Source organism: Hibiscus syriacus, unplaced genomic scaffold (genome assembly GCF_006381635.1).
Source record: "Hibiscus syriacus cultivar Baekdansim isolate YM2019G1 unplaced genomic scaffold, ASM638163v2 tig00002237_pilon, whole genome shotgun sequence".
Taxonomy (NCBI): domain Eukaryota; kingdom Viridiplantae; phylum Streptophyta; class Magnoliopsida; order Malvales; family Malvaceae; genus Hibiscus; species Hibiscus syriacus.
The window spans coordinates 4,990,645-5,016,237 of NW_024061918.1; the positions used below are offsets into that span (position 1 = coordinate 4,990,645).

The 25,593-nt window shown below is 35.4% G+C and overlaps 1 protein-coding gene and 1 pseudogene across 1 annotated transcript; one reads left to right on the forward strand and one right to left on the reverse strand.

Moving 5' to 3' along the window:
* Nucleotides 1-260: 260 nt before the first annotated feature.
* Nucleotides 261-2,355, reverse strand: LOC120139370 (E3 ubiquitin-protein ligase RMA3-like). The gene is made up of 2 exons (XM_039154615.1): nucleotides 2,211-2,355; nucleotides 261-1,134 (listed from the first exon to the last, which is right to left on the reverse strand). The coding sequence occupies exon 2, from the start codon at nucleotides 1,131-1,133 to the stop codon at nucleotides 363-365; it is 771 nt and encodes a 256-aa protein (XP_039010546.1). The 5' UTR covers nucleotide 1,134; nucleotides 2,211-2,355; the 3' UTR covers nucleotides 261-362.
* Nucleotides 2,356-13,103: 10,748 nt separating this feature from the next.
* On the forward strand, nucleotides 13,104-23,848 carry LOC120140235 (annotated as a pseudogene).
* Nucleotides 23,849-25,593: the final 1,745 nt, after the last annotated feature.

Genomic DNA, 25,593 nt, shown 5'->3' on the forward strand with positions numbered 1-25,593 from the left:
TAATTATTTGTTTATCTCAATTTAAAAAAGTTAGTTTTCAAATATATTTTTACTATTTTTAGAATTCAAGTTTTCATTTATATTAACCAAACATATTTTTTATTTTTCAAAAAATTAAAAATAAAAATTATTTTCTGAAAATAAAGACTGAGAATATTTTCTAAAACCAAAGTAACCCAAATGAGTCGCTACAAATTCATGATATGATAAATCTAAACACATTAATTCCTGAAAATGATATAGCTAGTATATTTAAAAAATATAAAGCGAGTTCCCCCACAATCTTTTCAACAAATAACATGTGTTCAGTCTGTTCATTGACTCATCTTTTTACAACTATACAAATACCAAAGTCAATGCTTTCAAAACAGCAGAAGACAAAGAATGATGCAACAAAAAAGAAAGATGGATACTCTACTAAGAGATTTGTCCATTTCCTGCCTTCTCATCCTGAGATAGTTATTCCCGAAAAAAGGGTGCGAAGATTGGTACGGATAAGTAAACATACTGATGTTTGGGCTCCCAGATACCCGAGCATACACCATTTCGCCCAACATCCCGAACATAGGATTGAAGAAATTTGTCATTGCTATACCACCAAGGCTAGATGATGCCAAGGTTTCATAGCCTCCATGAGAGTGAGGGAAGTATTGCTGGTGATGAAATGATTGAGACTGGGAATGTAAAAGGTTTTCATCGTGTCGCCGCCTTGGATGAGAAGATGTGGTTATAGGGTTCGATCCAAATGGAGGTGGCCTTTGAGGAATGACCAAATCTGAGTGACAGTCCTTGGATGGAGAGTTCAAAGATGTACCACGGCCATAGAGGGGAACCAATGAGCTGGAGGATATGTTCGCTTTGCACACAGGGCAGTTCCGCTCTGGCTGTTCTGCATCAAGGGAAGAAGTCCGGACATGAAGCCACTTGTAAATGCAGGGCCAGCAGTACAAGTGACCGCAGAGCGTGACCACCGGATCTTCTGCAGAGTCAAAGCAAATGTTGCAATCAAAGCCAGTGGTATCCTTGTGTAGGTCTCTTGTCGGCGCCGATATCGGATTCCATTCGTACTTGAGCAAATTATCTCCAGAAACAGAATGCCCTTCTTGCTCAAAGGAGTTCGGGTCCGTGGCCATTCTGCAATATGCAAACAGTTTCAGATGAAAGTGAAAAGGCTGATTATGTCACTTCCAAATATGAAATACAAAGAAAATTGCTTTTACTAGATTGCAAAAGTAACTCTCAAATGCACAATATTTTACAGAAAAGTGTCTATAATCAAAGTATAACAGTGCGATCTTAAACAACTGGCAAGCGGCAAAATGGGAAAATGTAGAGTTCTAAAGAAAGTGATCATAGTCAACTTGAATACTATCCTATCAAAAAGGCTTGAAATTGATGCAATTGTCCAAAAACTATCTGATTTTCAACCAAATCAAACATATTTAAGGCTCCATTGAAAAGCGAAAGAGTAAATACTAGAAAAACATATCCAAGCTAAATGCCATGAAATTAGAAGAATAATTTAACATGGTTTTAGTATATGATTGGCAGTATTCTATGCATGATTTGTCAGAGAATCCGGTCAATACATGAATATTTCTTTTAAATTCCAGAAGGCTACATACATATATACCTATATACACATAGATTGATTGATAGATAGAGAGAGTTCATATACAACCAAAGCAAGAACCTATTAAACTATGCAATAAGAATTGGCTTTTATACAATATACAGGCTCAACAAGATTTAGAATGAGGCTCCGACCTATGATCACCAAAGCACTATAAATCAAATAACAATCTTTCAAGAGAAAACCTTTAAAAATAATAAGAAATTCTTGAAGAAAGTTTAAATATGTTCGTTTTGAAAAGCCAATTTTATTGACCTAATTTAACACTCATCAATATTCCTTAGCTATTTCGACCAAAACAAATTCTATTTTTTTATTATCTTTCATTTCCTCTTCCTCTTTCAAGAAAAAAAATGATTCTATACTATTCAATAAATTCAAGAATCAGGAATCCAAGCTGAAAAAACCACCTACTTTATCATTATGCATATCAACCAACCTAATACACCAGCAGACGAATCAATGACGAAGGATAGAAAGTTTTCCCCCCAAAACACCCAAAAATGAAATACATATGCACCCAAAAAGCTGGAGAAAAAGAGAGAGAACTTGATACAGAGATGGAGATAAAACTTACACCAGTAAGAGGAAGCTGAAAGAGACCAAAAGCAAAAATGGGTTTTAATCAAAAACCTGGATTTCAATTGGCAAGAGAAGCAAAGGAAAAGAGATTCATAATTTAATAGAGGCAAATTATATAGAAGTTAGGCGTACGGTTGTTTGCGTATTAATTTTCATTAAATTACGCCGTGGGTGAAACACAAAGGCATAATCCCAAAACAAAACCCTCAAATTTTTTGTCACTTTTACAATTATATTCTTAAGTTTTTTTACAATTTAAACCAAACGTTTCATTTTTTTTTTCAAATAAACCTTTTTTGTTGGTGAACTAAAGGACAATATTTTAACTTATGTGTCATGATAACATTAAGGATATAATTGAAAAAATTAAATATCGGAGGTCTTTTTGGTCTTATGAGATTTTGAGTCTTGATTTATATATTTTTTGTCATCTTTAAATAAAATAATTAAAAATCACTATTTAATTATTTAACATAAAATTAATATACAATTTTTTCAATTGCGCCATTAATATTATCATGTCAATAAAAGTATTTGACCGTTAGTTCATCATTAATAAGGGCTTATTCAAAATAATTGAAATGTTATGATTTAAATTTCCAAAAAAAATATATAAGGGGCAAATTGAAAAAAATTACAAAATGTTTAGGGTCTTTTTACCATTATGTCAAAAATAAATGTGTAACAATGTTTTATAATATTTTGATATAACAAATTAAGGCAAAATATTTTTGGACTTGATTGAATTTATTCAAAATTTTTAAAAATAATTCAAAATCCATTAAACTAGAATTTGAGCACAAAACAGTTTTCTGAGTACGTAGTACCGATACTGTTCTTATAGTATCAATACTATATGAACAATATCGATATTGTTCATGTGGTACTGATACCAAAGGTAAGAGAAGTATCGATACTCTCTAGGTAGTATAGATACTATCAGATGTTTTCCAAATTGCTCAAATTCCAGAATGCAAAATAAGTATCGATACTCAAGGGGTATCAATACTACTTTACATAGTAGTATCGATACTGGTCAAGCCCAATGGTCTTTAACGACTAGTTTATTTAAATATTACAAAGGTAGTATTGATACTCATTAAAGGAGTACCGATACTCCCTGTCTTGGGCAGTTTTATTTTGCAGAAAATTAATCCCCAACGGCTCCAAAACATCACCAACGGCTAGAAACGGTCACAAACTCATTCCAACATATAAAAACAAGTTGAGGACACTTGAAGAAGGTTACACAACACCTATCCAAGCAATCAAACACAAGAGAAGAGTTTTTCATTCTTAGTTTCTTTTCTCTTGTAAATATTAGTGTGTTTTCAGCTCATTGCGAATCTTTTTATTGTTTTTCTTGTGAGCTTAATTCTTGTAAACACCCTATCTTTGAGATATTTTCTTGTTTACATCTTTCAACCTTTTGTAAAGGGGATGGTTCTAGCTTAGCCTTTGAAAAGATAGGGAGTTGTAAAAGTTATCACTTTATCTTGGAAAAAGAAAAAACAAATTAGTGAATTTGTTAGAAAATCCTAAGCGAGGAGATTAGGTAGTGGATGTAGACTTAGTTGAAAAGTCGAACCACTATAAATCGTTGTGCAAATTATCTCTTATCTTTATACTCCTTACTCCCTAATCTCAAAAAGTCAATTCACCCCCTATTGGAAAATCATTCGGTTGATCAAATTGAGCTTCATTGAAATACCAAAAATTGGTATCAGAGCTTGACTCATTAGAAGGTTTAACAACCTTGAGACGATCCTTGAAGAAGCTCTACTGATTCCTGACACAACCGAGAAGATGGCTTCAACCTCCGGTTCTGATGAACTATGTTTTATAATATTTTGATATAACAATTAAGATAGAATATTTTTGGACTTGATTGAATTTGTTCAAAGTTTTAAAAAAATAATTCAAAGTTCATCAAACTAGAATTTGAGCACAAAATTATTTTTCAATGTCCGAAGTACCGATACTATATGAACAATATCAATAATGTTTATGTGATATCAATACCAAAGGTAAGAGAAGTATCGATACTCTCTAGGTAGTATCGATACTACCAAATTGCTTAAATTCCAGAATACAAAATATGTATCGATACTCAAAGGGGTACCGATACTACTTTACACAATAGTATCGATACTATGAGCATAGTATCGATATTGGTCAAGCCCAACGGCTAGTAACGACTAGTTGATTTAAAAATTATAAAGGAAGTATCGATACTCATTAAAGGAGTATCGATATTCCATGTACTGGATAATTTTATTTTGCAGGAAAATTATCCCCAACAGCTCCAAATCATCCACAACGGCTAGAAACAACCACAAACACATTCCAAGTTATAAAAACAAGTTGATGACACTTAAAGAATGGTTAGAACACCTATCCAAGAAATCAAACACAAGAGAAGAGTTTTTCACTCTTATTTTTCTTTCTCTTATAAATATTAGTGTTTTACTAAGCTTAATTTTGTAAACACCTACCTTGTGAGGTTTTCTTGTTTACACATTCTATTACCTTTGTAAAAGTGGAGTGGTTCTATCTTAGTCATTGAAAAGATGGGGATTTGTAAAGGTTATCTCTTTATCTTGTGAAAAAAAGAACAAATTAGTGAATTTTTAGAAAATCCTTAGTGAGGAGCTAAGGTAGTGGATGTAGACTTGGTTGAGAAGTCAATCCACTATAAATCCTCGTGCATCAATTTTTTCATATCTTAAATCTCTTTAATCCCTAAATTTTTCTCAAATCCACTTTAACCCCTCTTGGCCATATTCGGTTGTCAATTGAGCTTCGTCGAAACTCCTAATAATTGGTAGTAGAGCTTGACTTGCGAAGATCCTTGAAGAAGCTCTACCGATTCTCGACACAACCGAGAAGATGACTTCGACCTCCGGCTCTTACTACATTGAAGACTCTCAACCGATCAATAAGCCACCTTATTTTAATGGAATAAATTATGCCTATTAGAAGAATATGATGATGCTCTTCATTCAAGCCAATGATCTAGTTGGAACTCAATCATAAAAGGATACTCGATTCCAACCGGTGAGATGGATGATTGGAGTGATGGAGAGAAGAAGAAGTTTCAACTCAATGCTAAGGCTATGCACATTTAATTTTGTGCATTAGGCCCGGATGAATATGAAAGAGTCTCATTTTGTTCAAATTCCAAGGAGATATGGGACAAGCTCCAAGTCACTCATGAAGGAACCAATAAAGTAAGGAAAACCAAAATTAGTCTTCTCAACCATAGCTATGAGAATTTCAAAATGAAACATGTAATACCCCAATTATCGGGTAGGTGATCATAGTGAAATAATTTAAAATTTGGTGGGTTAATTTGAGTAAGTTGAAAAGTATAAGGGATGGTTTTAGAATTTGTGTTTGAGACTTAATAGTAAGAATGGAAGAATGGAAAGCAATTTGGTTATTTAGATAGAATGAATTTAATATTCAATTAATTGGGTTATTTAATAAAAATGAATAGGAGAATAAGAGGATAAGTTCTGTTGGTTCTCTCATCTTCTTCTTCCTCACGTCCCGAGCCCCCATAGCCAAAGGTAAGATTTCTTCAAGTTAGTTTTCCTTTATTTTATGGGTTGGTTTTGAATCCTTAAGTGATACAGAAACTTAAGGAAAACTTAAGAGTAAATAAAACTAAGTGATTTGTGAATTATTTGAGATTTAAGAAAATGAGTTTTTGAATGATATGATGAAATATGCTCCTTTATTGAAGTTTAAAAGTATATTTGACTTGTCAAAGAAGTAAATAAGTGATTGGGAGCCTTAGAAGTGATTTAAAACATGTTTGAAAAATTAGTGTGATTCTTAGTTTAGAGTGTTCTTTGGAAATTTTAGATGTTATATGAATATTAATGGAGGTAAGTTAGTAGGGTTAAGTTATAATGAGCTTAATGGTATGGTTGGAGATAAAATTAAGAGATTTAAATTAAATGTGGGTAAAAATCGAAGTGAAATATGAAAAATCTGGGTAAGGGTATCCGTACTAGAAGAATAATACCGATACTATAGGGTTAAATTTGAAGAAAGAATATGAAAATGATGAACAATATCGATATCGATACAAGTAGTATCGATACAAGCAGTATCGATACTGTTGTAGGTATCGATACAAGCAGTATCGATACTGTTGTAGGTATCGATACAAGTAGTATCGATACTGCTGTAGGTATCGATACTAAGAGGAAGATATCGATACTGTGGATTCCAGAATACAAAAATGGTAATGATACTAAAGGGATTATCGATACCATAGTATAGAAGATACTATTCAGCCTGAAATTTTAAGTTAGGATGAATTTTAATAGAATTCAAGAATAATAGTACTTTTGAGTATTATTATATATATAAATGTTAAAAAGTATACTAACATTTGTATTGAATGTGTAATTATGGATGCTTGTGTAGATCGTAACCAAGCTCCTGAGTCAAGCAAGAAAAAAGGCAATGATAAAGTTGTTGAATAGTCGAACATCATTAAAGCATACTAGTGAGGCATACTAGGTGAGTGCACTTATTGTACTTATATAAGATGAGGATGACTTACGATGAGTCAACCTCAAATGTTTGATTTAAAGTATGTTTTACAGTATTTCGTTATAATTTCATAATGTTTATCGAATTGATACAAGAGAAATTGTAGAGTATGAACTGCTCTAAAATGAATAGATGAATGTTTATGTTGTTGAATTTGTGAAAGTGATTGAATAGCCCAATGTATGTGCATTGAGAGTCATAGGTGCATTTCGACATAAATTGTATATAAAAGTTATTGATCGATTTTGTTTATTGTATAACGGTGTATTTTCGTATCAGTACTATATGTACTTTTGGCACTAGATGTGCAATCATGGTATTCATAATGAGTTTGTGAATTACCATTTTGATATACAATTATGTATAAAAGATATTGATCGATTTTGTTTAATGCATAAATGTGCATTTTCTTATTAGTGTTATATATAGTTTTGGCACTATGTGTGCAACCCATAGAATTCATAATGAGTTTATGAATGATCGTATCGGTACTAAGTGTGCAACCCATGAAATTCATAATGAGTTTATGAATGACTGTATTGGCACTATGTGTGCAATCCATGGAATTCATAATAAGTTTGTGAATTTCCATTTTGATACTTCGGTGCAATGCATGTACCTTGCATTCTCATTTGGCATACGTTGGGCAAAATAAAGGATAAATTAGAAAAATATTGATTAATAGGAATGCGGGGCATAATAAATATCGTTTCGCAGGTTATGTGAATGAACATGGGTTTGCCAAGCCATATTATGTATCAATATGATTTATACGATTTGAATTCGTAACTTGGTATTATATGATATACCTATGTTAAACTTTCATTTTATTGTATTATTATGCCTCACTAAGTAAATACTTAGCATGTGTTGATTTCACATGTAGGAAATAAAAAAGGCTAGCAGAGTAATGAGTGATGTGGATATCATCAATCAAAGGTTGTCTCGTCAGTAACTATAGGACAATTATGTATACTTTTGATAATTAGATGGCATGTATTGGATTTATGAAAATGCTCTGGAATTGTATTTTGACTTATATTGTTTGTAAAATGTTATAAATTATAAGATGATTTTAACTACCGAAAGTTATGAACTTTTTATTTTATTTCTCTAAAATGTTTTATTTATTGGAACAAAATTTTATGGGTTTACAAATAAGGAAATGTTTTAAAAGTCACGTGACACCTGTGACTTGTGTATAGAAACGTATACGAGATATGGGTGTTACAAAACCAGATGAAGATATCAAACCTATGGCGGATAGATTTTCCGTGATTGTCAAAGGTCTTAAGGGATTTGGAGAAGTGATCCCTAATGAGAAGCTTGTGAGGAAGATGACCTACTCTCTTCCAAAGTCTTGGCAATCGAAGAAGACGATGATTATCAAAGCGAAGAACCTAAAGTCACTTACTCTTGATGAGCTTATTGGTTCTCTTCTCATTAATGAGTTGATAATAAAGGAAGAAGAAGATCAAGAGAAGAAAAATGAGAAGAAGAAGAAGGAGGTAGGCATTGCCTTCAAATTCACTAAAGAAGAAAGTGACTCAAGTGAAGAGGTGGATGAAGATGAAGATGATGAGATGGCCAAGATATTCAAAAGATTCAAGAGATTCATGACTTCTAAGGAAGTGAAGCATGAATCAAGGAAAAAGAAGGGACCCCCGGTGTGGTTCGAATATCAAAGAACGGGGCACGTCAAGTATGATTATATATTCCTAAAGAAGAATGGATCAAGTAAAAAGAAGGCATTTATAGCGGCTTGGAGTGATGAAGATGACTCAAATGATGAAAATGAAGTAGTTAACCTATGCCTCATGGCCATCGAAGAAGATTCAATGGTAACTTCTAGCTCTAGTAAATCAAATTCTTATTCTTTTAATGAGTTGCAAGTTGTATATGATGAGTTGTATTTGGATTTTGAGACCATGAATTCCAAATTAAGAAATTAATTTAAAAATTTAAAGTTGAAAATGAGTTGAAAATGATTTGATTTTGAAACCAAATTTTATTTTCAAAAACAAAATGAAACTTCGATAAATGATTTAAAGCTTTCAAAAATCAAAATCAATGATTTAGAAAAAGAAAATTTTGATTTGAAAATTAAGCTTGAAAGCTTAACGACAATTGTCATTTTGGATGTCAAAATAAATTCCTTATTCTCAATAAATAAATAAAGGAAATACGTAGTTAAGAGAAGTAAGAGTCGATTCCACAGGGACTTAGAAAATTATAAATTTATGTCTGATTTATTTATGTCAGGCGTGAAACAGTAAAAATGGGGGGAATTTTGGTAAGAAAATATTAAAATAATAAAAGCGATTAAATAAGTAAAAGTAATTAAAGTAAAAATAAGAAGATGGAGATTGTGAATAAATACGGTAAAAGTAGACTCAAGCTTCGCTTTGACTCAATTTCCTTATGATCATCGAATAAGGTTTTCTCTTCAGGATTCACGTCGGTTATTTTGTCTACAAGAGATATCCCAGAGACTCTATCTTGTATACCGAATACCCAAGACAATCTTTGATTCCGGCTTCGGGAATTGATTCTAACAACATCAATTGTTGTATATCAATTTCCGTTTAAATTCGTGGCGACCGACTCAGATTGTTGCTTCAATAACCGTCAATTCCGATCTCAAATCTCTCTTGGTGAAGCTATCTCGCCAAGTGTGTTCCCAGTAAGTCGAATTGCTTTCTATAAGCCGAATCTTCCTCCCACACGTTTAATCGCAACAATCTCTTGGCCAAAGTCAATCTTTTATTTCAAAAACTATTTTGATTTTGAAAAATAAGCGCTGAGATTGAGAGAGATATTCCGAAGATATTAAGGGTCTGTTTCAATTCTCCCGTTGGAATTGAGTCATCGCGACAGCTCTCGGCTTATGAAAAGTTTAGCTAAGAATGACAAAAGTCATACTTAGCATTTGAAAACAAAGCTTGAAAAATAAAAAAAATGAAAAGAACTTGAAAAATAAAAAGAGAAAGCTTTTATAAAAACTAGAGAGAAAATAAGATTGTAATCCGAGTGATGAGTTTAGGCTTACCCCAAGTGGGTATTTATAGCCTCTCAAAGCCTAAAGGATAAACAAAGAAAATAAATAAAATAATCCTAAAGATAATTGTTTTTTAATTTAAATTCAAACTTAAACTAGTCTCCTAATGCAACTCTGCTCGTCAATCTTCCAGAAGGCGTGCGGAGGAAGTCTTCTAGAAACCGTCGTTGACTGGATCTTCTAGAAACTGCCACATTAGACCGTGTCGTGCCCATGTCTCCAGCCGTGACCAAATAATAAAAAAAATACAGAATGCGCCCGTTTTGTCACTAATTCTGGAAAGTAAGGACCTGCACGAAAACAAACATAACACGACCAATTTAGCAGCAATAATTCCACAAAACCGAAGAAATGACGAGCAAAGAATGACGATTCTGAACACTCATCAAATTCCCCCTCACTTATCTCATGCTTGTCCTCAAGTATGATTAATCAGATTAGTCAAAAACACCATTTATCGTTCTTTGTCAAGTTTCACATTCAAGGAAAGCAAGGTAGAGACCACAAGAAATATTGAAGTCAAGACATTAATCAATTGAATATCACTAATTGGAACAAGTCAAGTGCAATTGCAATATCCATTCATTAATCAATCTTAATGCTTATAACTCAACACCTTACCGGGATTCACTCAAATCACTCAATGTGTTTGGGGTAAAGAAACACTCAATATCAGAATCGACACGATATTACCATAAGACTGCAAGTAAATCAAATCTCTACTACTAATAAGAACAAGATGCATAAATCAAAGGGTATTTTATTGGTTGTAACGGGGCTTAGGTAAATGTGGGGAAAAAGGCTAAATATATGGCTAAATATTCAAGGTAATGAACTAACAAATGATAATCTCAACTCCATCAAAACATTAAGCACACCAAGATAAAAAGACAATATATCAAACAACAAATTTCTTTTCGAAATGCATTGTTTTTCTTTGTTGTTGTTTTATTTTCCATTTTCACGTCTTTCTTTTCTTTTTTTTCGAACACTTTTTTTCTTTTTTCTTTTCGAAATGTTGCTGTTTTTTTTTTCTTTTCTTTTTTTTCTTTTTTTTGGAGCATACATCGGATAATTGCTCACTTTCCCTGAAAAAGGTAGAAAAGAGGGATAAAATAAAAAGGCTCGGGTTTATAAATGTAGTAAAAATAAAGAAATAGAAATGGCTCAAAAGTGGTTAACTAGGAGAAAATAGCATGGATAGGCAATTTAGTGGGGAAACGAAAAGGTTAATCCTAAGGTGCCCTCATTTTTAAGCATCATGTTTTTATACAATCTCGACAGTATTTAACATGCAGGTTCTAGAATACCAATATAAATTCGACACACTCAATCCAAAAAAATGAGAGCGAAAATGATATGCTCGTAAAGGGTCAAATCTCACCAAATTGTTTCATGCATTGAGCTAATCACATTTCAACAAACAAAGGCATGGAATATCACAAAAGCACCAACTTATCACAATTCATGTTATTCGTTATCAAGAACATCCTAACCTAAACAATTATGTGTTCCCAAACAAGCATAGCATTCCAAAAAATTTCAACAAGACAAAGATAATTAATGAAATTTCTAACAAATCCAACCAACACATATAGCATCGAAACATAAAGATAAGCAAAAGGGAAATTCAATCCTACAGTCTACTCCCCCTCACTTAAAGCGTTTTGCCTCAAAACAGAAAATTAAAGTGCAAAAGAAGGAATAGAGTACTCCCTGATTTTAATGTCGACCACGGCCACGGCCTCGGTCGCGATATGAGGTGCCAGGACGTAGGTAGGAGAGAATCTCAGTGATCTTCGTCTCGATGGAGTGCAAGTGGTCGTGGACTTCATCCATTTGAGTTTGCATATCCAGACGGGGTACTGCAGGTGGTGGCGCTAGTGTATTACGGCGCATGAAGACGCGCTCGCTGCGAGGAGTGAGTACACCCGATGAAACGAAATAAAGTGCACTCGGTGTTCCGGTAAGTAGGCCCATCGAATCCAATCAACGCTCATCTAAAGCATCTACAGAAAAAGCATAAGTAAATCGTGTTACATCAAAGTGAGCGATGCGAGAAGCTAAATGTGTAATGTAAGGGCCAAGGAGAAGTGGGCGATTGGATCGAATAATGATCTCAAAGGCTCGAGTAAACCAAATCCTAGGTTCACATGCATGCCAGTGGACATGCACCATAAAAAGAATAGCTCGACTCGGCTTAAGGATGAGGATGAGTCGTTCTGACCGGAATAGTTGTAAGCGAGGAAGCGATGGATATAGCGTAAGGTCGGGTCATGGATAAGATGGGCTCGCGTCGAGTGGGCATTGAATGTGTGTCTGGCTAAACCCGTAAGCGCCTCATAAGCCATGTCATCGTCGAAACTCTGTGGAATATCAAGCAAAGTGGTTAGATACGAATGACTCGTGACATCCATCATAAACCCCATAACAAGATTGAATTCCGATATAGACATTGAGAAGTAATTTTCACATAGCCGAAATATTACAACATCAGGTGAACTAACATTAAGCAAACGTTGGGGCAAAAAATTAAAAGTGGTATAGAATTCAAACACAAGTTCATAAAACATTCCACAGTTAATCATCGGATATAATTCCCAACCAATGATAGCAAAGTATGCGTGAACAGACTCACGTAAATGCAATGTTTCTAGAGTACGAGTCGGAATATACTTAGCTACACGGAAAGGGTGGTGTCTTACCGACTCAAAACGTACCAGTTCGTCATTGGAGAATTGCAAATACCTGTGTATCGTTTCCTCGAGAGGGACAGCGTATGATTGACCCCGTCGGTTGTGCTCCAGAATTTCATGGGCTAGTGGCGGGCTGTCAGGTGCATCCCCTGGCCTAGGTGGACGATTGGGTGAAACATTGCGTGGAGGTTGCTGTTGTGAGCTCGATGTTGCAGGCGACGGATCCGGAGGCAGAAAACTAGTAGCAAAATCCTCTGTAAAACCATAGATATGATGGTACATTAGCAACGGTTGAATCGATACGAGGCTAGAGTTTACCTCGGGAGCATTATCGAACTCTGCCGAATGTATCGAGTACAATGGGAATGTCGTCTGTCTTGGGTGTGTTGATGTTTCTTCGGTTGGCAATGAGTGGAACGACGGAGATGGAGATCGCGAAGTGGACGGACGGCGAGACGTGCTTGGCCCGGGGCGGAATAAGGCAGTTGTCGTAATTGTCGAGTGATACGGCAATATCGGAACTTGGCCACGAACTTGCGTCATTTAAATTGGGGGTGGCGGCGGAATGGTGTCGGAATCACTGGGCAACTCGATGAACGTTGGCGCGTTTGAGCGGCAGCGTCCTCCAAAGACGGTGGGAGGAGGAGCGTTGGTGTCATTGGGTCGGTTTCGCGTGCGCACCATAGCGGGATAGGGAAATGCGGGTGGTCATGAAGACGTTGAAGTGAGTAAAAGTCTTTATGTGTTGTAGCCGTTGGCAGTGAAAAGCAAGAGGCGTGCGTTTGGGGGGGTGGTCGAGTTAGAGAAGATAAAAGGGGTGAAGTTTATTTGATTTAGGTTTAACTTGATGCTGCCGTGCATGGGAGGAGAGGTTGAGCATTAGTCAAAATGGTTTTATTTTTTATGATAAAATGTTTGAAAATTGAAAAAAGATGGATGATGGTGATAGGGTGGGTCCACAAAATATCAAAAGGGGTAAGGGGATAAGGTGGTCGGCAACAGAATCGAACTAGGGGGAAAATATTTGGGCTTCGCTAACGTGCGCCGAGCTCCCCTTGGGTTCTGGTAATGTGCACCATTATTGAAATGGCGCGCACAGGTTGCTCATTGTTTTTTTTGCTCGATCGTGTACTGCACTTTAAGTTCCGAGTGTAGAACTGTTCGAATGGAAATTTTGCAATTCTTCATCGTTTAAGTTCGAATAAAAATATTTGATTCCTGCAAAATAAAAATAAAAATTAAATTAAGCATGATTGATCGAATAAAAATAAAAATTTAATAGAAAAACAATGGGTTACCTCCCATGAAACGCTTTTGTTTAACGTCGTTAGCTCGACGACCTAATTCAGACTACAAGTTCTTCTAAGTCGAGATATTCAATTAAGCAAACTTTGCTATTCGCATAATACAGTTTAATCATGTGTCCATTTACTTTAAACCGAGTGCCCGAATTGTCTTCAATTTCGACTGCCCCATGAGGAAATATTCCAGTTACCATATAAGGTCCGTTCCATTTTGATCGAAGTTTACCTGCAAAAAGTTTTAATTTTGAGTTAAAAAGAAGAACTTTTTGTCTGATAGAAAAAGATTTAGAAACAATTTTTCAATCATGGAATTCTTTTGTTTTGTCCTTATATATCTTGGCGTTGTCGTAAGCATCTCTCTGGATTTCCTAAAGCTCTTGTATATGTAAATTTTGTGTTTCGCCAACCGCTTCTAACTCCATATTGCACTGTTTTATGGCCCAATATACCTTGTGTTCTAGCTCGACATGTAAAGGACACGGCTTACCGAACACAAGGCGATATGGTGACATGCCGATAGATCATTTATATGCGGTTCGATAAGCCCACAAAGCGTCAATTAATTTCAAGCTCCAATCCTTGCGATTTGGCTTAACCATTTTCTCAAGAATCATCTTTATTTCTCGGTTTGAAATTTTCGCTTGTCTGTTCGCTTGAGGATGATAAGCCATGACAATTCTATGATTCACTCCATGCTTTTTCATAAGCACATCAATTACTCGATTGATGAAGTGTTTGCCGCGTCACTTATTATCGCTCTTGGTGTACCAAACCTGGAAAAAATACAATTCTTTAGAAATTGAACAGTAGTTTTCGCATCGTTGTTTCGAGTGGCTTTAGCCTCTACCCACTTCGAAACATAATCAACCGCAAGAATTATATAACAATTGCCAAAAGAAGAAACAAATGGACCCATGTAGTCATATCCCCAAACATCAAATATTTCGCATATATGTATAGGATTAAGGGGCATTTCGTTTCTTCGACTCAAATTACATGCACGTTGACAATTATCACAAGACTTACAAAATAAGTAAGCATCACGGAAAATATGAGGCCAAAAGAATCCGTATTCCAAGATTTTATGACCAGTTCGCTTCGGTCCAAAGTGTCCACCACATGAATAAGAATGACAAAAATTTAAAATTGAGCTTACCTCGCTTTCAGGAACACATCATTTAATTACCTGGTCTGAACAATGCTTCCAAAGATACAGATCATCCCAAATGAAGAAATGAGATTCTCTTTTAATACGGTTTACTTCAGCTATCGTTAATTCAGATGGTAATTTACCTGTAGCTAAGTAATTGACTATATCTGCGAACCAATGTATTGACGTTTGCACCATCATCAAGCCCTCCTCCGGGAATTCTTCACGAATGAGAGGATCAACTGTAGTGATTGGAAGCCGACTTAAGTGATCGGCTACTAAGTTCTCACATCCTTTCTTGTCTTTGATTTCCAAATCAAACTCTTGGAGGAGTAAGATCCAACGGATTAGTCGTGGTTTCACCTTTTTTTTTTGCTGAGCAAGTACTTCAAGGCTGCATGATTAATGAAAAAAATAACCTTAGTGCTAAGAAGATATGATCTAAATTTATCTAATACAAAAATAATAGCAAACAATTCTTTTTCGGTTGTTGAATAATTCTATTGTGCAGCATCCAAGGTACGGGATGCATAAGCGATAATGTGAGGTTATTTCCCGATCTTTTGTCTAAGCACAACCCCAACACTTCCATCCGAAGCATCACACAATACTTCGAAGGGAAAATCCCAATTTGGTGGTTGGACTATGGGTGTCGAGACCAACTTCTCTTTTAGCACGTCGAATGATTCTTGTCATTGTTGGTCGAAATTGAAGGATTTATCCTTATGTAATAGCTCACATAATAGTTGCGCCACCTTAGAGAAATCCTTAAAGAATCTACGGTAAAAACCTGCATGACCAAGGAAAGAGCGAATTTCCCTCACCATAGTGGGATAAGGAAGTGAACGTATTATATCGGTTTTCACCTTATCTACCGGAATTCCTTTAGATGAAACAACATGTCCTAGAATTAGACATTTATCAACCATAAAGTGACACTTTTCATAATTCATAACAAGGTTAAATTCTAGGCATCGACGCAACACATTTTTCAAGTTTAATAGACACTCATCGAATGAATTACCATAAACAGTGAAGTTGTCCATGAAGACTTCAATACCTTTCTCAATAAGATCAGAAAAAATAAAAATCATACACCTTTGGAATGTGGCAGGTGCATTGCAGAGTCCGAAAGGCATACATCGGTAAGCGAAGGTGCCGAAGGGGCATGTGAATGTCGTCTTTTCTTGATCTTCAGGTGCTACTGGAATCTGGAAGAAACCTGAAAATCCATCAAGACAACAATAGTGAGATTTATCGGCTAATCGTTCTATCATCTGATCTATGAATGGAAGAGGAAAATGGTCTTTTCGAGTTAAAAAATTTAACTTCCTATAATCGATGCTTACTCTCCATCCATTTTGAACTCGTGTTGGTACAAGTTCTCCTTCAGAATTTTTAATCACAGAAACTCCTATTTTTTAGGAACTACATGTATCAGACTTACCCATTTGCTATCTGAAATTGGATATATAATATCTGCATATAGGAGTTTTTGTATCTCCTTTTTTACCACCTCCATCATTGGTGGATTTAGCCGGCGTTAACCTTCACGTGTTGGTTTTGCGCCTTCTTCGGTTTTAATTTTATGCATGCAAGTGGATGGACTCAACCCTTTTATATCAGCGATGGTCCATCCTATAGCCTCCTTGTATTGGTGCAAAACAATGATTAAGTCCCTTTTCTCCTCCTCGTATAACTTTTTTGATATGATTATTGGTAGAGTGTTGTTTACTCCAAGGAAGGCGTATTTCAAATGATCAGGCAAAGGTTTCAGTTCAACTTCGGGTGCCTGCAAAATAGAATGTAAGACTTTAGGCTTGGAAGAAATCAAATTCAATTCGGTATGATTAGAATTCACGTTTTCATCATGAACCTCTAGCTCCCTGCATATATCAAAGGAAAAATTAGTCCTTAACAATTCATCAGCCAAAGGATCAATTAAATCGATAAAATTTAAACTTTTCACTTTATCAGGATATCTCATTGCCTTATATACGTCAAATTTAACGATCTCACTGTCAAATTCCATAGTTAAAATTTCATTTCTCACGACAATTTTCGTGTGTGCAGTGCTTAGGAAAGGGCACCCCAGCAGGATATCAGACGATGTGCTTGTGCGATCATTCTCCATATCGACTATATAAAAATTGATGGGAAATATCAAGTCATTTACCTCCACTAATACATTTTCTAAGAGTCTTTCTGGATAGATCACTGACCTGTCGACAAGCTGTATCGAGATCTTTGTATCCTTCAAAGGATTATTAGTAACCATTTTATAAACAGATAAAGGCATTACATTAATTGATGCGCCAAGATCACACATTGCTCGTTTTATCGCAACCTTACCAATTTTACAAGGGATCGCGAACATACCTTGATCTTTTAGTTTAGGTGGTAACCTCTGTTGGAAAATGGCTGAGACGTTTGCTCCTAAATTCACTTTCTCAACCCTGATAAGCTTCCTTTTAGTCGTATAGAGATCCTTTAAAAACCGGACATACCTTGGAACCTTCCGAATAATCTCAATGAGAGGTATGTTAACTTTCACCTTCCGAAGTACGTCTAATATTTCCTTTTCCTCAGTTTTTTATCCTTTTTAACTAACCTTGATGGAAAAGGTGGTGGCACGTCGTAGGGAGATGGCGTCGGGTCGTCTATTTGTTCTTCATTATTCTCTTTCTGGGATCCTAAATCATCAGTCTTTTTCTCCTTTTGGGTTACTTCGTTTGATGGAACAGGTGGTGCCACTACTGTACCACTCCGAAGAGTGATGGCGCTGACGTTCCCCCTCGGGTTTACTTCAGTTTGAGATGGAAGTTTACCTTGTGATTCCAAGCGACCTATGGTTTGAGCCAGTTGGCTCATCTTCTTGTCTATCTCTTGTAAGAGAGCTTCAGTGTGATTCTTGATTTTTTCCTGGGAAAGTGCTAACCTCTCGACAATTGATTCTAATGATGACTTCTGCTGTTGTTGCGGTGGTGGAGGTCTCGCTTGATAGCCTTGATTCGATCTCGGGTTCTGAGCATAACTGAAGTTTGGATGATCCCTCCATCCTGGGTTGTTTGTATTACTGTAAGGATTATAAGCTCTTTGGGGAGGTCCCAGAAAATTCCTGACTGCATTGGCTTGAGCTGATGTTTCATCTTGAATCAATGGACAACCGTCTGTCGGATGATCAGGTAATGCACATATTCCGCATAATAGGTTTTGTCATGTTTTTCCTGCAACAAGAGAGTTTACGACTTCAGTTAACTTATCTATTTTATTTTCTAAGGAATATGAACTTATCTCATGAACCCTTCGAGAAGGTTCATTATTTACGCGGAACTGTTGGGAATTTGTAGCCATCGTCGATATTAAGTTACTAGCTTCAGTAGGAGTCATATTCACCAAGGCTCCGCTGCTAGCAGCGTCGATCATCTTCATTTCCAGGGGAGATAATCCTTCATAAAAGTGTTGAATGAGTGTTTGCTCAGTTAACCCATATTATGGGCAACTAGAATATAATTTCTTAAACTGCTCCTAGTAGTCGTAAAGTGACTCTCCATCAAGCTGCTTGATTCCAAGTATTCTCCTTCGTAGTTCACTTACTTTTGCCACAGGGAAAAACCTGTCAAGAAAAAGACAAGTCATTTGAGCCCATATAGTAACAGAATTAGGAGGAAGATAAAATAACCAATCTTTAGCCGAATCGGCTAAGGGAAAAGAAAAGCTCTAAGTTTTATTTGGTTCTCGGTTACTCCCTGTGGTCTCATGCTGGAGCAGACCATAAGAAATTCCTTGAGATATTTGTGTGGATCTTCATTCGGCAATCCGCGGAATGTAGGGAGGAGATGAATAAGGCCAGTTTTCAATTGATACAGAGTTTCACCTTGGGGAAAATCAATGCTCAAAGGCACTTGTTCAGTAGGTGCCGCGGTTAACTCCCGTATAGTAGGATCGACCATCGAAATTCTATTACCTGAGTTTGGTTCTTCTTCTGGATTTGATTGTTGTCTCCTTCTTTCCCGAAGTGTCTGTGCATGGAGTCTCCTAGCTTTAGCTTCAATCTCCGGGTCGTACTCCACTAATGCTCCCGGATTAGACCTGGTCATAAATCAAAAGCAAACAAAAAATTAGTAACTTTGGCGAAGTCCCCAGCAACGGTGCCAATTTGACAACTGTCGTTTTGGATGTCAAAATAAATTCCTTATTCTCAATCAATAAATAAAGGAAATACGTAGTAAAGAGAAGTAAGGGTCGATTCTACAGGGACTTAGAAAATTATAAATTTATGTCTGATTTATTTATGCCAGGCGTGAAACAGTAAAAATGAGGGGAATTTTGGTAAGAAAATATTAAAATAATAAAAGCGATTAAATAAGTAAAAACAATTAAAGTAAAAATAAAAAGATGGAGATTGTGAATAAATACGGTAAAAGTAGCCTCAAGCTTCGCTTTGACTCAATTTCCTTATGATCATCAAATAAGGTTTTCTCTTCGGGATTCACGTCGGTTACTTTGTCTACAAGGGATATCCCCGAGACTCTATCTTGTATACCGAATACCCAAGACAATCTTTGATTCCGGCTTCGGGAATTGATTATAACAACATCAATTGTTGTATATCAATTTTCGTTTAAATTCGTGGCGACCGACTCGGATTGTTGCTTCAATAACCGTCAATTCCGATCTCAAATCCCTCTTGGCGAAGCTATCTCGCCAAGTGTGTTCCCAGGAAGTTGAATTACTTTCTATAAGCCGAATCTTCCTCCCACATGTTTAATCGTAACAACCTCTTAGCCAAAGTCAATCTTTGATTTCGAAAACTGTTTTGATTTTGAAAAATAAGCGCATAGATTGAGAGAGATATTCCGAAGATATTAAGGGCCTGTTTCAATTCTCCCGTTGGAATTGAGTCATTGCGACAGCTCTCAGCTTATGAAAAGTTTAGCTAAGCATGAAAAAAGTCATACTTAGCATTTGAAAACAAAGCTTGAAAATTTAAAAAAATGAAAAGAACTTGAAAAGTAAAAAGAGAAAGCTTTTATAAAAACTAGAGATAAAAGAAGATTGTAATCTGAATGATGAGTTTAGGCTTACCCCAAGTGGATATTTATAGCCTCTCAAAGCCTAAAGGATAAATAAAGAAAATAAATAAAATAAACCTAAAGATAATTGTTTTTTAATTTAAATTAAAACTTAAACTAGTCTCCTAATGCAACTCTGCTCGTCAATCTTCCAGAAGGCGTGCAGAGGAAGTCTTCTAGAAACCGTCGCTGACTGGACCTTCTAGAAATTGCTACGTCAGACCGCGTCGTGCCCATGTCTCCAGCCGTGACCAAATAATAAAAAAAATGCAGAATGCGCCCGTTTTGTCACTAATTCTGGAAAGTAAGAACCTGCACGAAAACAAACATAATACGACTAATTTAGCAGTTATAATTACACAAAACCGAAGAAATAACGAGCAAATATTGACGATTCTGAACACTCATCACTTACAAAAGGAAAATAATTAATTTCTAGAAACAACTCATTATGTTTAAAAATGGCAAAATGCTCACATTGCCATTTCCATGGTCATCTGGAACATACTTGTCCTTTAAAGAAACGAAAACGTTTTAAAATTAAACAAGTATGGGTTCCAAAGGGAACAAGGGGTATTAAAACTAATGTTCAAGGATCCAAAGCAATTTGGATACCAAAATCTACATAAATGTCTCTTGTAGGTGTGTGGGAGCAATGGTGATGAAAGTGAAGATACTCAAATGCTCTAGCCACACTTGATATGAAATGGATAACCTCTAAGCTTATTTTGATTATCTTGCATAATTGGTTGCTCATTTAGTTTAAGCATGCATGAGTTTTGATTTTAAATAATTTTATGTTTTCTATCTCATGTATGTTGAAAATATGTTGTGATGAACGTTTACTAACATTTTAATGATTTTTCATAAATGTTTGTTCATCATAATGAATTTTGGTCAAAATTGGTTTTAATGCTTTGTTTTTACAAATTTTAATTTTTGACCTCAATTTAAATGTTTATGCAAGTGATTTATTGCAAATGATATCTCTCTAACAATTGATATAATTTTTTTAAATGCATAACGTTTTTGGATAGCTTTATGCAAATGCACTTAAATACAACAATTGGTATGACATAAAGTATCTTAGACTTGAATATATTGAATTTCTTGTGCTACTAACATGTTTGTTCATCTTTGTTGAAATTCAATGTCTTTTAAGTGTCAAGCTTTTAAAGTCAAATTTTCACTATGATAGCCTTCCCCTGTTCATTTGATTATCACTATAACTATTGTGCTCCATTAGCTGATGATTGCCATGAACCTATCAAGTAACATGGTTAAGCTTACATATAGTTCAGAAGATGTCAGTAATATTGTTTATGTTTGTTGGTGATAAAGGTTTAAGCCATCAAAAACTATGTTGTTTGTGATAGACTAAGTCTTCATTTAATGTTTAATGTCAGGGAAGAGACAATTTTTGCACTAAAGCAAAAATTTAGTATAATTCGATGAGTTGATTTTAAAGTTAGACCGTTATTATTGTTATGGAAAGAATTTAATACTTGCTGCATCTTCCTTTACCGTGGTTTCAGGTAGCTGCTGTACTAAATTTTACTGTGTTTCTTACAAGACAAGGGCATGTTTATACATGTGGAACTAACACACACGGGCAGTTGGGTCATTGTGACACTCAAGACCTATCAACCCCAAAATGGTTGAACTGCTTGAGAGAGTTGGTTCTGTAGTTCAGATTGCTGCTGGCCCAAGCTATGTTTTAGCTGACAATGGAGTAGTCTACTCTTTTGGTTCTTAACTTTTGCCTTGGCCATGGGGAGCAGCAAAATGAATTCCACCCACGTGCTATCCAGACATTTAAGAGAAAGGGTATTCCTGTTCTTCGTGTCTCTGCTGGTGATGAGCATGTTGATTCAAGTGGATATGTATGTATCTGTATTTGAGTTGAACTTTTTAGTCGTTTATTATGTTTTTTTATGGTTTTACGGTTTTCTTTGCTTGTTGTAGGTGTATACCTGGGGAAAAGGTTACTGTGGTGAATTAAGCCATGGAGATGAAATCGATAAGACTCCACCAGAACACTTGATCTGCATTAATAGTGAGCTTGCTGTTCAGGTTAGCCTTATCCACCATTATAATGTATCTTATGGAGTAATATGTTTGAGTGAATCAGAATATACTGTTTAACTCTACTTGTGCAGAAGACCTATATCAAACTTCAGAACTCTGTTCTCTTAATGAAATCTAGAATTGGATTTCCATTCTGTCTATGTGCTGATAACATTTAATTCTGAGTACATAGCAAAGCTTGCTGACAGTTCTATAAGCATATTGAAGCTAACATGGATGCTTGTAGTCTCTAGCCTTCATAAGCATACATCTCTATTCATGACTATATTTGTCACTAGAAGCATCCATTTGATTTACCAAATACCAACAACCATGGGGTCATTTGGTAGCTTTGGACTCTTAATTTCAGTTATCATATTCAATTCCTATAACTTCAATTAGTGGGGGTGGAGGGTGGAGAAAAAGAAGAATCCTACTGATTTTGTTTAATCAACATACATGCTTTGCTTGCATGATTGAATGATGATTGTAACAATTTGATGTAGGTTTGTGCAAGAAGGAGGAAAACATTTGTTCTTGTTGATGGTGGTTCTGTCTATGGCTTTGGTTGGATGGGATTTGGCAGCCTAGGTTTTCCAGGCCTATCTGACAAAGTTATGAGACCTAGAATCCTTGTTTGCTTGAGAGGTCACTGTGTTTCACGGGTTAGCACAGGTCTATACCACACTGTGGTGGTAACTCACCAGGGGAGGATGTTTGGATTTGGGGACAATGAGAGAGCTCAACTTGGTCATGACACATTGAGAGGTTGTCTTGAACCTACCGAGATTTTTATTCATGAAATGGAAGACGAAGCAACTCTTCTTTCAGAAAGCAGATGAAATGCAATGAATTACATCTACTTTTATGGAGGTTAGTGACTGTTGTGTTCCCACTTGAGAGGTTTAACATTGTTTTCCCCTCAAAAATAATTGTAGAATTATATGAATTTTAACAGCGCATTCTGGATACTAACTAATCTATTTTATAATGTTGAATATGTAGGCCATGCTAGTTGTTTCAACCCGCTTCTATCCTTCTTGTTAAGTTACTTATTTGAGTTCATAAGATTGCTTTGATCTTTACTACCCATTTCTTATCGTTCATTTTGTAAATCCTCATAACCTCGGTTAAGAATTCAAGATTTACAGTGCATGGAATTGTGAATTTTCCATGCATAATTGTATTGCATTGCATATAGCCTGCCTTGACGTGTATTTTCCGTCACCATAGCTAGAGAGATAATGTCACCTGCAAGCTTACAGCTATTTTGCTACTAGAATAAACTATACACTGAACAAATTTATGAATTCATGAAAGCTTAGATCACGCGATACTTACAGGTCTGGCCTCTGTATGATTTTGAAGTTTCAGTCGCAATTTACTACTTGCCAGTCAAATCCTCATGTCTAACAGGCAAAGTGATAGGTATTGTTTGGCATACAACTTATCTGCCGCAATATTTGAGGTCCTATCAAATGAAAACTTGAAATCTGGAATCTCAATTTCACCAGAATCATACTCTGTAAAAGCTTTTAATGGATAAGTTCAATGGGTGAACTTTTCATATGAAACCAAAATGTGCTTTTCATTGGTTAAAGTACTGAACTTTCATGCATATTCACCGGCCTTCTGGTTTTGCATGAAACAAAACAACTAGAACAAGTTGCATAATGTCTTTTTCTTCAGTTATTCATCTTTCCTGTGTTATTTCCTGTTGTTTGGACTCTTCATATTTCCTTCAGTATTCATGTCCACAGCATATGTCCGATATGATATGATGGCATGTGATTTTCTCCAAATATACAAAAGATTTTTTTTAATAAAAAAATAGAAGAATTATACTCGGGACACTCACTCAAGCCTAGAAAACAAGTATGCAGGGACATTATGGAAGTCAACAGAGGTAGTGTTGGTATTTATGTAGGTCTATCTGGTAGCCATCCTTTCCATATTAATAACATTTTCTAAAAAAAAATAAAAATAAAATTAAAATTAAAAATAAAAATAAAAACAAAAACAAAAACCTCCAGCTGGATTGATAAAGACTAGATCTTGGTAGATGTGGCACTACCATTTTCCAGTCCTTGTGTAACTTAGCCTCTTGCCTTTTTAGGCGTAATGAGATTATTGGTGGAAACTATGTATGGGGCATGTTTCTATCAGAATATCACATCCCCCTACCTTTTTTTAAACAGGATTTAAGGATAGGTGGTATAGAAAGAATTATATATTGACAATCTGGTCTATCTATTTGTTTGAAGATGACTGTCATTTTCTTGCAAAATCTGACAATAAGTCGACTTCAAATCCAACTTGTTTCCTAAGAAAACTCAAAATTTGATCCTTAAACCCTCTTGCATAGCCATTCTCACAACTTGAAAGTGAGATAAAATTTGATCCAAACTTACTGTAGATTGGTGAACCTTTGAGAACTGTCACACGTTATGTTAACATAATCGTTAACCATTTGCTTATCTCATCATAGATTTAATCTCGAAATCTCCATATTTGAAAATTCATTAAATTAATTGTTATTTTTCCCAATAAATGTGTCATTTTTATGTTTTTAAATCGTCCTACTCAAGTTATCACTTCGAAAATTCAACAGTTATTGAATGTTGTAGTCCTTTTTCTATTTATTTTAGTTTTCCACCAAAAACAAAATTTTAAATCTCAAGAATTGAATTGTTGAATAACACACAAATCCAGCAAACCAATGCGTTTCTCTTACTGACTTTGTCCCTTGGTAAGTGAGTAAGAGAAAGCATTGATTGAATACACATCAAAACTCCATCTACGAATTATCATTTGCTGAGCTTCTTTTGCCACGTGACCATCAAAGTCCATTCTTTTCTCTCTCGAAATTCCCATTATTGTTGAATACTCAAGTTATTGACTGTTGAATAACACATCAAAGTCCAATCAAAGTTCCTAGTAATGCAGGAATTATCTGTGAGCTTCTTTTGCCACGTGCCCATTCTTCAAGTCCGTATTTCAGATTATTATAAAATAGTATTTATTTTAAATACTTTTAATCATTGATAAAATAATATCTGCTGTGTCTCGGTCCCAAAGAGTCGCACTCGAGTTCTGTCTCTGTCCATGACTCGAAACTTCACCTAAACCTTTAACCGTATTAGTAAGTCCAGCAGAAGTAGCTGTCTATAAGACTAGGACATAACAATGGACGTTTTTGTTCTTTAAACATTTTTAGCCCGATCTCGATTGTCTCATTGTTTATGCTCACTTTCACCTCCATACATACATACATATGTATATATATATATATATATATATCTGTACAATTTTAAACGAAGGTGAAAATCCTGGGTTGCTGTTGAACTTCTTTAAAGGTAGTAATTAGCATTGACTTGAAGGAAATTAGGATCATTTCAACTTTAGATTAATAAAATTGCTCGGATAATTTATATGAAAATATATCCTAAGACCATAAAT